General features: G+C 41.9%; 1 protein-coding gene across 3 annotated transcripts in view; it reads right to left on the bottom strand.

The window, feature by feature from the left end:
• Positions 1–11,642, bottom strand: part of KATNAL2 (katanin catalytic subunit A1 like 2) — a 29,742-nt gene extending 18,100 nt beyond the window's left edge. For 2 of the 3 annotated variants that reach the window (XM_054283303.1, XM_054283306.1), the window contains exons 1-7: positions 11,509–11,642; positions 5,116–5,186; positions 4,554–4,720; positions 2,473–2,515; positions 1,944–2,067; positions 864–959; positions 252–350 (exon numbers count right to left, since the gene is read on the bottom strand). In XM_054283303.1, the coding sequence (XP_054139278.1) occupies positions 252–350; positions 864–959; positions 1,944–2,067; positions 2,473–2,515; positions 4,554–4,720; positions 5,116–5,186; positions 11,509–11,559 (651 nt within the window). In that variant the 5' untranslated portion in view covers positions 11,560–11,642. The remainder of the gene's footprint in view (positions 1–251; positions 351–863; positions 960–1,943; positions 2,068–2,472; positions 2,516–4,553; positions 4,721–5,115; positions 5,187–11,508) is intronic. The other variant, XM_054283305.1, reaches the window with a different exon arrangement.
• Between the last annotated feature and the right edge of the window lie 388 nt (positions 11,643–12,030).

The raw sequence follows: 12,030 nt of genomic DNA, 5'->3' as shown, positions 1-12,030 counted from the left end.
TTCTGCAAGTGTCTGCAATTTTTTTTTCATATTAAGGCCTCCTTTTCATTTGTTGCCTTTCATATTCAGAATAAACAACCACTTTCAAGTATGACTCTCACTTCAAGGAGGAAATACACCTCTCAGAAATCCAAGGCCCTTGTTAGCACTTGGGAACAAAACCAACATTATTGCAGTATTTTGTTTTGCTGCTGGTTGTGCAAAACTCAAGTTCATATTGATTGGATGGAAATACAAACAGAAACACTTACTGATGGATCTGGATCACAATTAAGGCTGTTCAAGGGAATTCCATCTGGTGGCACTCTGACAGCATCCTGAATCATCTTGCGGTAGTCAATTATTTGGCCCTAAGGGAGAAAAATGTTGCTGTAGGCTTTACCATGGTGGTAGCACTACTCTTAAAAATACACTGGACCAAATTTTGCTTGCAATTACAGCAGTGTGTTTCCATACAGTCCTAGTTATGGGAAAAATTTACCCCAGAAACTGTGGTGTCAATGGGGATAGAACACACAACTCAGTCAATTCAATAATTTAACTGCAGAGCCTTTCATTACCTCATTCAGGAATTCAAAATTTATCTTCAGTCTTAGTTATTTACCACTGGGCTTTAAAAAAAAAAAATATTCCTCTCTGAGTATGTTTGAAATAGTATTTAATGCAAAAAGTGCCTCCTGTGCAAAGAATTACAATTTTTTATACAAAATTATAAAATGGACTCTTCAGCTGACTATACAGAAACAGTTTTATATAAAAATGGAGAAAAAACCCTACCATTTGATATTTTTTAAAACCTCTGTGCTTTTTTTTTTCCCACATACATATTTCTCTGAGAAACCACCTACCAGGTTTCCACCAACCTTTCTTGGGTGAGAGCTGTCTCCTCCAGTTTTGCTGATTCCTGAGATGCTTAAGCCAAAATCAGATTGATCCAGAGTATCTGCACCATCACTATTCTAAAGAAAAATGACTTTTAAAACAGATGTGTTGCCAAGTAAATGGATTGAAGGTATTACGTGATAGGTATAATTCCCTCTCTTCACACAGGCCCAGATGAATGATGATCATTTAAACATCACTGTAGATTTAATTGGACTTCACCTAACTGGTGACAGCAGTGAAAGCCATGGCTCTGGAGCTCAGCAGTGAAGTTATTCCATGTACTGAACAGAAAACTGCATTTTACATAAGAAGTAGTTCTTATGCACAGTGGAAATGACAGGCCAAGTAAAAGGCACAGCATGTCACCTCAGAAATGGGGAGCTATTTTAGGAGCTATTTTAGTAACTTCACAGCAGTTACTGCTGTAAAATCCAAAAGCCAAAGTTTTGGGGTATTTTTAGGGGTAGCAATAGGTCAGAGAAGAGTTCCTCTGGATGCAGAAATACAGCCAGGCCCTTAAAAAAAGGCTGCAATAGACACAGTGCTTGCCCACCAACCTGCTGTTCCTGCCCACCCTCTGTACAGGGATGATAATAAAGTCGATTTCACAGTAATCTCACCAAAATGAGACTCTCAAACCTAAACATTACAGACCCAAATTACTCCCCCAGTCTCAAGCAACTTGTGCACTGTGAAGATGCTTACAACTGATACCACTTCATCCCTTATTTGTTTGTTCTGTTTTCTGGCACTCAAGAATGACTATATTGGTATTAATAGGAAAAAACCTCTGATTGCTTTCAGTATATTCAGTATATTTCAGTATATTTCTGATTGCTCCTTTTCCTCCATTTTTTGCCTGTGACTGCCTCCAAACTCATGGCCAGAAATTCTCTCAAGGTCTTGCACCTATAATCCTTAAATGACAAAATCAGTAAAACCCATTAGTTGCACAATTATTAATTGCACAACTCCCATCCTCTTGTTGCCTACAGACTTCCCAGACAAAATCTCATTAATTTCAACTGTACTGCTGCCAAGATAGAGCATGTTTAAACCTGTCTGGGGCTCTCCTTGGTGGAGGATTTAGGTTCTGCTGTACTCCCAGCTGAAGTTTTTGATATTGATCGTTGCACTGTCTGCTGTTTGACCCTTGGTACATTCTGAGAAGAAGCTGCTGTCCTAGAATAAAGAAAAAAAAAAACAAGACTTCCATGACTTTTTTTTTCTTCAAAATACCAAAAGACCCAAAGCTTCCAAATAAAGCAGCTTTAGGCTAACTTTGCTTCCACTGAAGTTAAGGGGTAATCTCAATCACAGCAGAGTTCAATGGTTACTTCTTTCAAACACCCTCCCCCCCCACTTTACCCACACTGCAGAAGCTCTGTAAATTGTCTGCCTCTCCATTTGGGAAACAAGTCTCTAATTTCCTCCAGCATATACAGAAAAAATGCACCACACAGTCAGGAGCATGGCTCTAGGCTTTGGTGCTCCTCTGGTATCACAGCATTATCTTAACCACAGTGCAGATTTGCTTTTACTGCGAAAATTTTCTGCCCAGAAAAACACCCCACACATATATCTCACCTTCTTGCTCTTCCTCCACTTCTCAGCTGTTGTTTATTTTCTGCTGAGGCAAAATTAATATTAAAATGGAAAATAATTAAGGATCTAAAAAGGGCAATTTGAACCTTTTTTCCCCTTTAAAAATATTTTTAAACACACAATAATGACCTTGGAAATAATAATGCATAAACAAGAAGAGCATATAAGCACTGCAAGCTTGCAAAAACTTACTGAAAACAAACTGGTGTTGGTGAGAGTGCTTTTGCTTCAAGCTTTTTACATTTTAGCTCATTCAGTCTGGTTTCTCTGCTCACATTTTAAAACCAGTATCATGTTCACAGTAAAATGGACATCACCAGAAATTAGATTAAGTACAATAATTTAATATAGCACACAGAATGCTTATTTAATGCTAATAACTTTTTCATTGCTGAATTGGGAAATATGAATTTGCCTTACTCCTCTGAAGCGGAATCAAGTTCAACATAACAAGACAGAACAAATATCACATTGCAATAGTGGTTAGCAAGCTACGTTATCTTTTGCATTATTATCATTTTAAACAACTTCTGTCAAAGGAGAGCTTTTTTTCACAAAATGTCCAACTTGCAAAGCCCAGATGTGAACTCATAAAGCCAAGGATTTGTATGATGCTACCAGCATGCCCCTGGTTGCTCCAAAACACCTCTCCTGTAAGTACAATGCTCTTGCACTCATGATTCTCACACAATAAAATAATCCTTCCCAAACAGTTATTTCCCTGAAGGAGCTTGGGAATATGGTGAGTTTAGGGGCAGCAGAGCCCATGGAGCAACCTGTAATCTTGTGGGTGTATCTACAACATTTCCAACTCATTGGAAATGAGCATGGAAATGACCAACCTGTTACTGTAGGACTTGCCAAGAGTGGTGCAAAGAATTCAGCTGGAAGGAGCACCACACCAAGGGTTTTATTTAGATATCCAAGTCTGGCAACAGGCACAATTAAAGCATGGTGAAAACTACGTGTAGTGCAGGAGAAGAGGCTGCTTGTGCTTTAGGGAAAAAGGATGATGCCTCTCTGCCAGCATGGTCACAAATCTGAGCTTAGTCATGGCAGACTACTCCATGCCTGAGAAGCTTTACTGACCAAAAAATGCATAATGAGAGCTTTTAAGTGTCCAAGAGTGGCTTTTTGGGAATTCTTTTTTACTTAGATCATGGATTCAGTCTTGCCTACTGCTCTGACTATGATGTGAAAAAATGCTTTATAATATTTTTTCACTCTTGCCTCATAACAAATCCTTTTTGTTATATCCTGCAGGGCTGTTCTTCCTCTTTGTATTAACAGCAATTAATAGGCTTCTAGATGTACTTGCCTTTTTCAAGCAAATTTCAGGAAAATTCCAATTACTAAACCCTTTAATTTGGAAAACACCTCTAAGACCACCCAGTCCAATCACTCCCCAATCCCTGAAGTGGCCACAATTGATCCATGTCCCCAAGTGCCACATCTACTCGTGTTTTGAATCCTTCAGGGATATTGCTCCATCACTTCCTTGAGCAGCCCGTGCCAGGGCTTGACAACCCTTTTCATGAGGAAATTTTTCCTAATGTCTAATCCAAACTTAGATCCTTCAAGCTCTTCATCACTTACTCTCATACAGTTGTTATTATGGCTTCTCCAAGTTACATTTTGTGCTCAAGTGCAAAACCATTCAGGGTCATAAGAGAATGCTCATATTCTGATTTGCCTCATTCTGTATCATTCATCCACTATTCTCTAACCATGAGAAGAAAGTGAATAAATATATCTCTGCCATTATGCTTTGTGCTTAGCTGACATTTTCCAATACCAAAGCAGCCTTCAAAAGACAGAAAAATGCCGTCTTCTAGTTCCTCTATATAAAGAAAGAAGAAAAAACAGAAGGGCTCAAAGCCACCTCTTTTAATTCTGGTGTCTTGTGTGCTAGAACTTCAGATGTGTAACTGCACATTAAATTGAACATTACATTAAATGAACATTAAATGCTGACATACATGTCAGGGCTGTGAGCATAGCAGGGAAATAAACATTTTAGACTTTGGAAACAAAAGCTTTCTTTTTGGAACAGAGCCACATACCAGTGTCCAGGACCTTTTTGGTAATTTTAGGATACTTTTGAAATTTTACAAAATAGTAGCTTTCATATTCCATCAAAATTGTCTCAAGGTCAATGTTGTCACAAACTTCAAAGCCACGTAAACCTAATTTTGTCTCTTGTTCCAAAGCATTTGCAGCATCAACATATCTGGCAATTTAAAAACAAAACAAACAAGGATCAAAAAGCTGAGAGTCATCATCTTACTCTGATTTCTGAAAGAAGCAGCAAACAATGGCACTAGTAAGCATATGGTATCTTTAACCTGTCCACAGTCCTACTTTTATAGAAGTATAAACTCTAATTTTAATAAGCTCTGTTGGTGGATCTAAAGTATTTTAAATTATATAGAGATCTTTTGTTTTAGAAATTGAAACAATTTAGCAAAGTAACCTGTGAGGACACCTCATAGTAGTTTGCCACTTCCTCACATTAACCCCAAGACCCACTGTCCATTCAGCCAACAGAGGACAGAGAGATGCAGTACAGCAGGTCAGACACACACAATCCCACAAGGGTAGAACACTATTATTTAAAAAACATACCCTTTCTCCATTAAATAATGCAAAATTAGAATGAGGAGATTTTTCCGACGAGCTTCTGTTCGCATCTCCTCCTGTGAATTAAGACAGAACTCTAGATCAAATGTAATATTCTCTTTATTGCTGTTAACAACATCTAAATGTAGCCTCTGGAAACAAACAAATTAACACAACAGCATGTAAGAACTGTAAAACAACTCACTGTTAATAAACACAAGGAAAGTGGTTTTCAATCTAATTTTTCTTACACATTATCAGGGCTACTGGATGGGTAGAAACCTTTTCCTAGAGAAGAGAAAATTATTTTAGGGTTGAACAAGTAACTTACTTCCCTTACTATGGCTATGGCTCACAACATGTTCGGACTGCTGTGAATTTCAGGGCAGGACTCTTGCAGACCTGAATGCTTCAGGGACTGTGCAAGGAATCCTTGTGCTCCATCCTGGCTGTGTCCTTCCCTTGCAACCTGAAACCTGTTCTCTGAGTGCCTGGAAAAGGGGGCTGGTGAACAGGTCTGGGATCTGCATGACTCTACTACAAGGACCAGCTGTAACACTTGCTGACACCTCTCATTTCATAGCCCTTGATGTATAAACACAACAAATGAAACACAGTCACTTGAAAAATTAGTATATTGGGATAACATGAAACTTGCACGATTTTCACACAGGACTGACCAAAATCAGGACTCAACATGAAGAAATTCAATACAGAGTCAGTCCCATGGATGTCTTGGCACAGACTGGAGAACCCAAAGTCATTCACAAATGGTTCAGCAACAAAAATAAGGCAGCATAAAACATCCTTTTCTTCACCCAGTGAAGCTTCAGCGGAGAGAGTATCAGATGCAATTTCAGGGAGAGGAAAAAGCACAGTGGAAACAGAATCATGGAGGATGATGGAATTAAGCCTTACTCTGATGAAACATGCCACATACGCTCAGTGTCTGTAGAGAACTTCTGAGATTCTTCGGTCATAACAGAAGGTGCTACAATGAAAGCTCTAGAAATCAGCACATTGCCTTTGGTCTGCTTCACTGGGACTTGAAACTGTGACCACAGGGGAAGTAGGTATGGCCAAACCCACATTTAGGTAAATTAATGACTTCCCTTCTCTTTTAGGTTGGGAGGCATTGGGAGTTGGACTCGATGATTCTCATGTGTCCCCTCCAACTTGAGGTATTGTGTCCTTCCTCTGATTTGGTGATTACTTGTGAGGACCCAGTGTGAACAGGAAGGAGTGGCACTTAATGGACGGGGAAAGAACAATGATTTCTGTTGATTGCACAGCACACACACATCCCTGATCACACTGCACAGTAAAGCTACACAGGCTCCTGCTTCCAGCCCCCGTTTCCCTCTCTTCTATCCCAAATGAGCAGCATCCTCATCCATCACAAGCAAAGGCCCAGCCCAAGTGTCACCCACTGCCTGCGGGTGACAAACGCAGATTTCTGTCCTCTTCATACTGCAGACAGAGCCCCACCACCTGCATCAAGGGCTTGGGCTGCTCTCTGCCCGTGCTTGGCACACAAAGATGCCAACGAACTACTACTGACCAAGGCTGTTGTTTTTAAATCCCCCAAGAGAACCCCCCCAAAAGAAATATTTATACATAACGACCATTACTTTATTCTTTCTGGTCTCTTGGAAGAGAGAGCAACCATAGCAGACTTCTGATAGGAGAGAATCACTTATTACAAAAAACAAAGGTGTTTTTTGGGTGGTGCAAAACCAATTTACCTCTTTATACGCCACTCCTTTGCAAGGTTAGACCTCCCTCTGCTCTGCACACAGCACTGGGTATCACATGGCATTCCACTGCTAATTTCAACACTTGAGATAGCATCATCAGCTACTGTTTTATTTTAAAATAAAATCTGACAGCCTGTAAAATGTACTCGATAGAACTGGGAAAAAGTATTGCAGTCCAGCAGATATTTCCTGGGACGTTTGCTTCAGTCGTGGGGCCATCTAGTGTCACGACTAAGGAAGAGCTGGGGTTTGCTCTTAACGTTTCCTGCAGTCAGAGTGAACTGGCATTTCACACATTGCAAATAAGATTTGTAAAATGTTCATTCTGGTTTTCTAGAATGAAGGCTAAAACTGGCTGGGGAAAAGGGAAAAAAACATAACCCCTTTCTACCTTTGATATCCTCTTGAGAACGTGTTTCCAAAAGAAGTTACAATACCACTTCAGTGGTGGTACAAAGATAATTTTTCTGAATCATTCTGGGGAGAAAGGAGTGCTGTGTAAATGTTTTGTAGATTGGTAACTCTTGAATGAAGCAGAATGGTTCCTGGGAGGTGCTGCAACAAGAAATGAAGCAATTCTGAGAATTGCCATGAGCAAACAGAGAACACACACACACTGAGATGAAAGAGTCTTTTCCTTCTAAATCTTTTGATATTGGTGCTTGGAAAACATTTTGAATTGTTGCCTTTTTACCATTTCTCCTGGATGACCTGAAATTCTGAAACACATCTGGAGATGCAAGAAGGAAGCTGGAGTCATCACTTGCTGAGAATCCCACCTGTATAGCCTTTAAAATGCAACTGCTCCTGAAGGTTTATGCTGCAAAAGATTAACTGTTGTGTTTCCTAATGTATCAAAGGGCAAGGTCACAGCTACCTCTGAATATTTAAAATACAGTATGCAAACAGCCTGGCCACCACAGAAGACAAACACATCAAGTGTTTCGTGGAATAAACGTGGATATTCTGACAAGAGAGGAATTATCTCTGCCTGATGGACTGACAGGGTGCATGATCCATGGTTGGAACTTCCCTTGAAAAGAATTTGTGTTCTGGCATGTCATCTGCTGCTGTTCATCCCCTTTTGTTACTTCTTTAAAAAGCACTTTAAATTCTAGTATACATAGTGATTGGCAGCATCTCAAATAATTTAAGTACAGGCTTGCTTTGGGGGTAGGATAGCATTGTGTCTATGTGTGAGCCACCTACTTCAACCTTGACACAGCAATGTTCCTCTGGCTGTGCTGACCAAACAGAAGGAAAAATGAACCTTTACATCCTAAAAGAGCCCCATCTAAAAATGAGAAGATAGTTTAGACTGAGAGGTTAATTCTGTCTTTAACCTTTTTTAAGAAGAGTGCAAACAGCAATGGCTGATTTTGAGAATCAGATGTGTCCAAAGAAAATTAACTAAGCTGTTAATCAGTTAATCAACTGACAATGACTTTTATTAGGTTGGACTGAAAAACAGAACCGAGGTATCTCTTGTAACTCAGTTCTGTGAGAGCTCTATAAACCAAAGAAAAACCAAGGATCTTTCAACATGCACCTGCTGCCAAGTCACTAATCTGGTGAACCAGTGGCATATGGATTATTGCCTGACCAGTCCCACCAATCCCTTTCCTGCATTTCACCATTATTTTAGCACATTATTATTTCACCATTATTTTAGCATGCACCCTTTCCAAAAGGCAGATGAGCCTCTGTGTCAGTGCCACCAGAAGCTTTATCTGTCCCCTTAAAAGAGCTCTGTGCCCGCCCTGGTCTGCTGTCCTGAGCCCCAGTTTGTCCTCTAGGACTGACCCACTGCACTTATGTCCAAAAAAACCTCCCTGCCACAATCCAGGCAGACACTAACACTGCCCAAGGCTTCTACTGTGCTTAGGGAGGAAATGGCAAATCTTACACAGCATGAAAAAACAGGAGTACTTACGAGTGCAAAGTTACTTAAAATTCAGTTTAGCTTTATAGTGATCTAGCCTTCCTGTTTAATTAGTATTTAGAATTGCATGTTGCTTATAGCCACTGGTATTTCAATAGATGTTTAAATGTTTAAAGTTTAATAAGCTTCCATTCTTAAAAGAAAAGAAAAACATATGTAATTAAATTTTCAATTACTATAGAGGGTTTTGGTGTCCATGAAATTAATAAAACCTTAAGGCACTTAAATGTGATCTTGTTTTAAAAACTAAATAGTTGAGCACTTAACTAATTAGCTTCAAGAATTATAGTGTTATTTTCTTTATTTCTAGCTTAACAAAAGAGTGGCATACATTCCTTTTTTTGAGTCATTTTGAATTAAACTCTAATAGAGTTGTGCATCTTAGGTGCAATTGTTTGTTTAGTAATTTCCACACCTTTCACTAAAATGCATTTACATTCAAGTAAATGAATGAACCAAGTCTCTTGTGCAATTTCCTGAAACTAATGGGCCTACTAAAAGATTAATTTAACTCTAACATTTCATTATCATTTGACCCTATATATTCTGCATGAATTTTGCATGTTTGTTGGGATGAAAAACAAAGAGCTACAAGAGTAAGTTATCATCTGGGAAGCCTGGGAATAAGAACTGCTCTGCTTTAGTGCATGCACTCTAAGGGCAAACAACTGGGGCAGTCAGGATGTGTTCAGAAAGATCTCTGATTAGGAACTCAGACAAGAGGCAGCCAGGTGGCTGTGCAATCACACAGGGAAAGCACTAACTGTAATGCACCCTTCCCGCTTTGTCTTTGGGATCCCATGATGCTGACAAGTACAGAGTTCCTCAAAATCAAGCACCATGGCCTGATGGGCTCCCCTAGTTTTCCTCCTCCCTTCCTCCACCACCCTGTATTCCCACAGCTTTGCATTCCCCGTAGCCCTTTGGATATCTGCACCCTTGACAGGCTTTTCAGAATGCTGAATGTTCAGTTCTTGTCTGGCTTGCTGACCGCACTTTCTGAGAAACACAAGCAGAAAATGGAACTGGTGAGTTTTAAACAATGTATAACTTGGCTGCCATTGCATACAATTTCCCAGGACAAAGAAAGGGCGCTTTGCCCTCCTCTCTCCTCCAAATAACACGAGGCTGCTGCAAACAATAGAGTTGCCAAAGTTTTTCAAGGATTACAATGGTCTTTCATAATTAAAGACATACACCGAGCTCACCATGGAACTTATGACTGGGAACAAGAAGGAAAAAATCCACTTGGCAGCTTCAGGTGGCTCTTCATGTCACTAATTAAAAAAAGAGGCTCCAAACTTCTGCTCTTCTGAGAAACACAAACTACTCCCTCATCTCTGTACCCAAAATATTGACTGTTACCTTCAAAAGGCTATGGAGAAGCCAGTTTAGCAAGAGCAAATCAAACCAAATCCTGTGGCACAGCTAACAGAGCTCTTGAGCTCCAGTTCTCAATCCCACAAATGTTTCTGCATTTAGTATCCAGCACCATCTTTGGGACGAAGCCCATGCAAATCCCCACTGGTGAAGTTAAAAATCAGGTCCCCTTTTCTCCTCTCCGCCTGCGTGTTGATGCTGTTTCAATACCAACACCTTCAGGCTCCATTTGCAGTGGTTCAGATCTGAATTCACTTCAGGGCTCAGAAGGAGACCATGCTAGAGGATCCCATCCCTAGGTAAACATATCTATCCTAATAACATTGCCTGAAGAGAGGATATTGAGGGGCAGGCACCAATCTCTTCTCTCTGGTGACTGGTGACATGATCCAAGGGAATTTCACAGAACTGGGTCAGGGGAGTTTTAGGCTGGATATCAAGAAAAGGTTTTTCCCCCAGAGGGTGGTCAGGCACTCAACAGGCAAGGAGTAGTGCAAGGCTGCCAGAGCTCCAGGAGTGTTTTGACAATGCTCTCAAGAACATGGTGTGAGTTTTGGGCTGTGCTGTGCAAGGCCAAGAGGAAGAACGTGATGATCCTTGTGGGTACCTTCCAGCCCAGAACATTCTATGATTCTACAAGAAGTTGATGTAACATCTAAAGCTCAGTCTCAGGACTCCTCCCAAAACACCTCTTTTGTGAAAAATCCTGTACTTCTCATTCTTAAGTAATAAGAGGGACTGGTGTATGCATGCACAGCATCCAACAGCTGTATGGGAAAGGTTTTTAGCAGTCTCTCTCCCTCTGGTGTAATTTAACCAGCAGATGGAAGCAAAAGAACAGGTTATGAAATCCAGCAAAAATCTTGCTATCTTGCTGTTTCTTGGCTTTCTAGAGCAAGAAGCATAGAATCATTGAATTACAAGATGGTTTGGATTGGAAGGGATCTGAAGACCATCCAATTCCAAACCCTGCCATGGCCAGGGGCACATTCCGTTATCCCAGCTTGCTCCAAGCCCCGTCCAACCCGACCTGGGGATGGGGCAATACAGCCGTGACTTCTTTTTTCCTCGTTTCTTTTTGAAAAAAAATAACGAATGGAGGAGGGGTATGGACTGTCTCCTTTGGCCGTGCCTATTGCTCCAAAACCATGTAGAGAGGGGCTGTGAGGGATCCACACCAACCACGGCCCCTCGGGCCCAACCCCATCCCCGCCGCCATGACAACACCAACCCCCCCCCCCCCCCGCGCATGCGCAGAGCGCCCGCTCCCCGTTGACAAGGCAACAGCGACGCGCAACCGCGCACCCCGTCCGTTCTCACCGCTTCCCTCGCCTGGTGGGTGGTTTTCAGCGCCTGGCAGGCGAGCTCCATGGCGGCAAGGGGTGCCACCGGGAATGTTACCGGGAACGCCGCCGGGAATAGCGCACCGAGCGCCCGGACCCGCACCGCGCCGACCCCCGAGGGGGACAGGCGCGCCCCGCCTCCCCAGCGCAGCCAATCGGAACGTCGGAAGGTGAAAGATTGACTGGAGACCTGCCCAATCACGATTAGAGGAGCGTGGGTGGAAGGCGGCGCTGGCCAATGGGCGCCGGGCTCCCCTGTGTGGTGCAGGGCGGTTAGGCGGGGGCTGCGGCTGAGGGGACGGAGCCCTAAACAATCCGAAACTACCCAGAACAAGCCAAACCAACGCAAACCATGCCGGTCCAACCACAGCCCACCCCAAACAAGCCAAATCAAGCCAAAGCAATGAGCACAGCCCATCTCACTCCATTGTTGGACATATCCAGCTCGCCCACACAGCTGAGGTGTGCCTGAGAAGCAGCAGAGTGCAGTTTGCCGTTC

Source organism: Melozone crissalis, unplaced genomic scaffold (genome assembly GCF_028551555.1).
Source record: "Melozone crissalis strain CALT ecotype California unplaced genomic scaffold, PUWL_Pcris_2 ptg000036l_1, whole genome shotgun sequence".
Classification (NCBI taxonomy): domain Eukaryota; kingdom Metazoa; phylum Chordata; class Aves; order Passeriformes; family Passerellidae; genus Melozone; species Melozone crissalis.
This window is presented reverse-complemented; position numbering and strand designations above follow the sequence as displayed.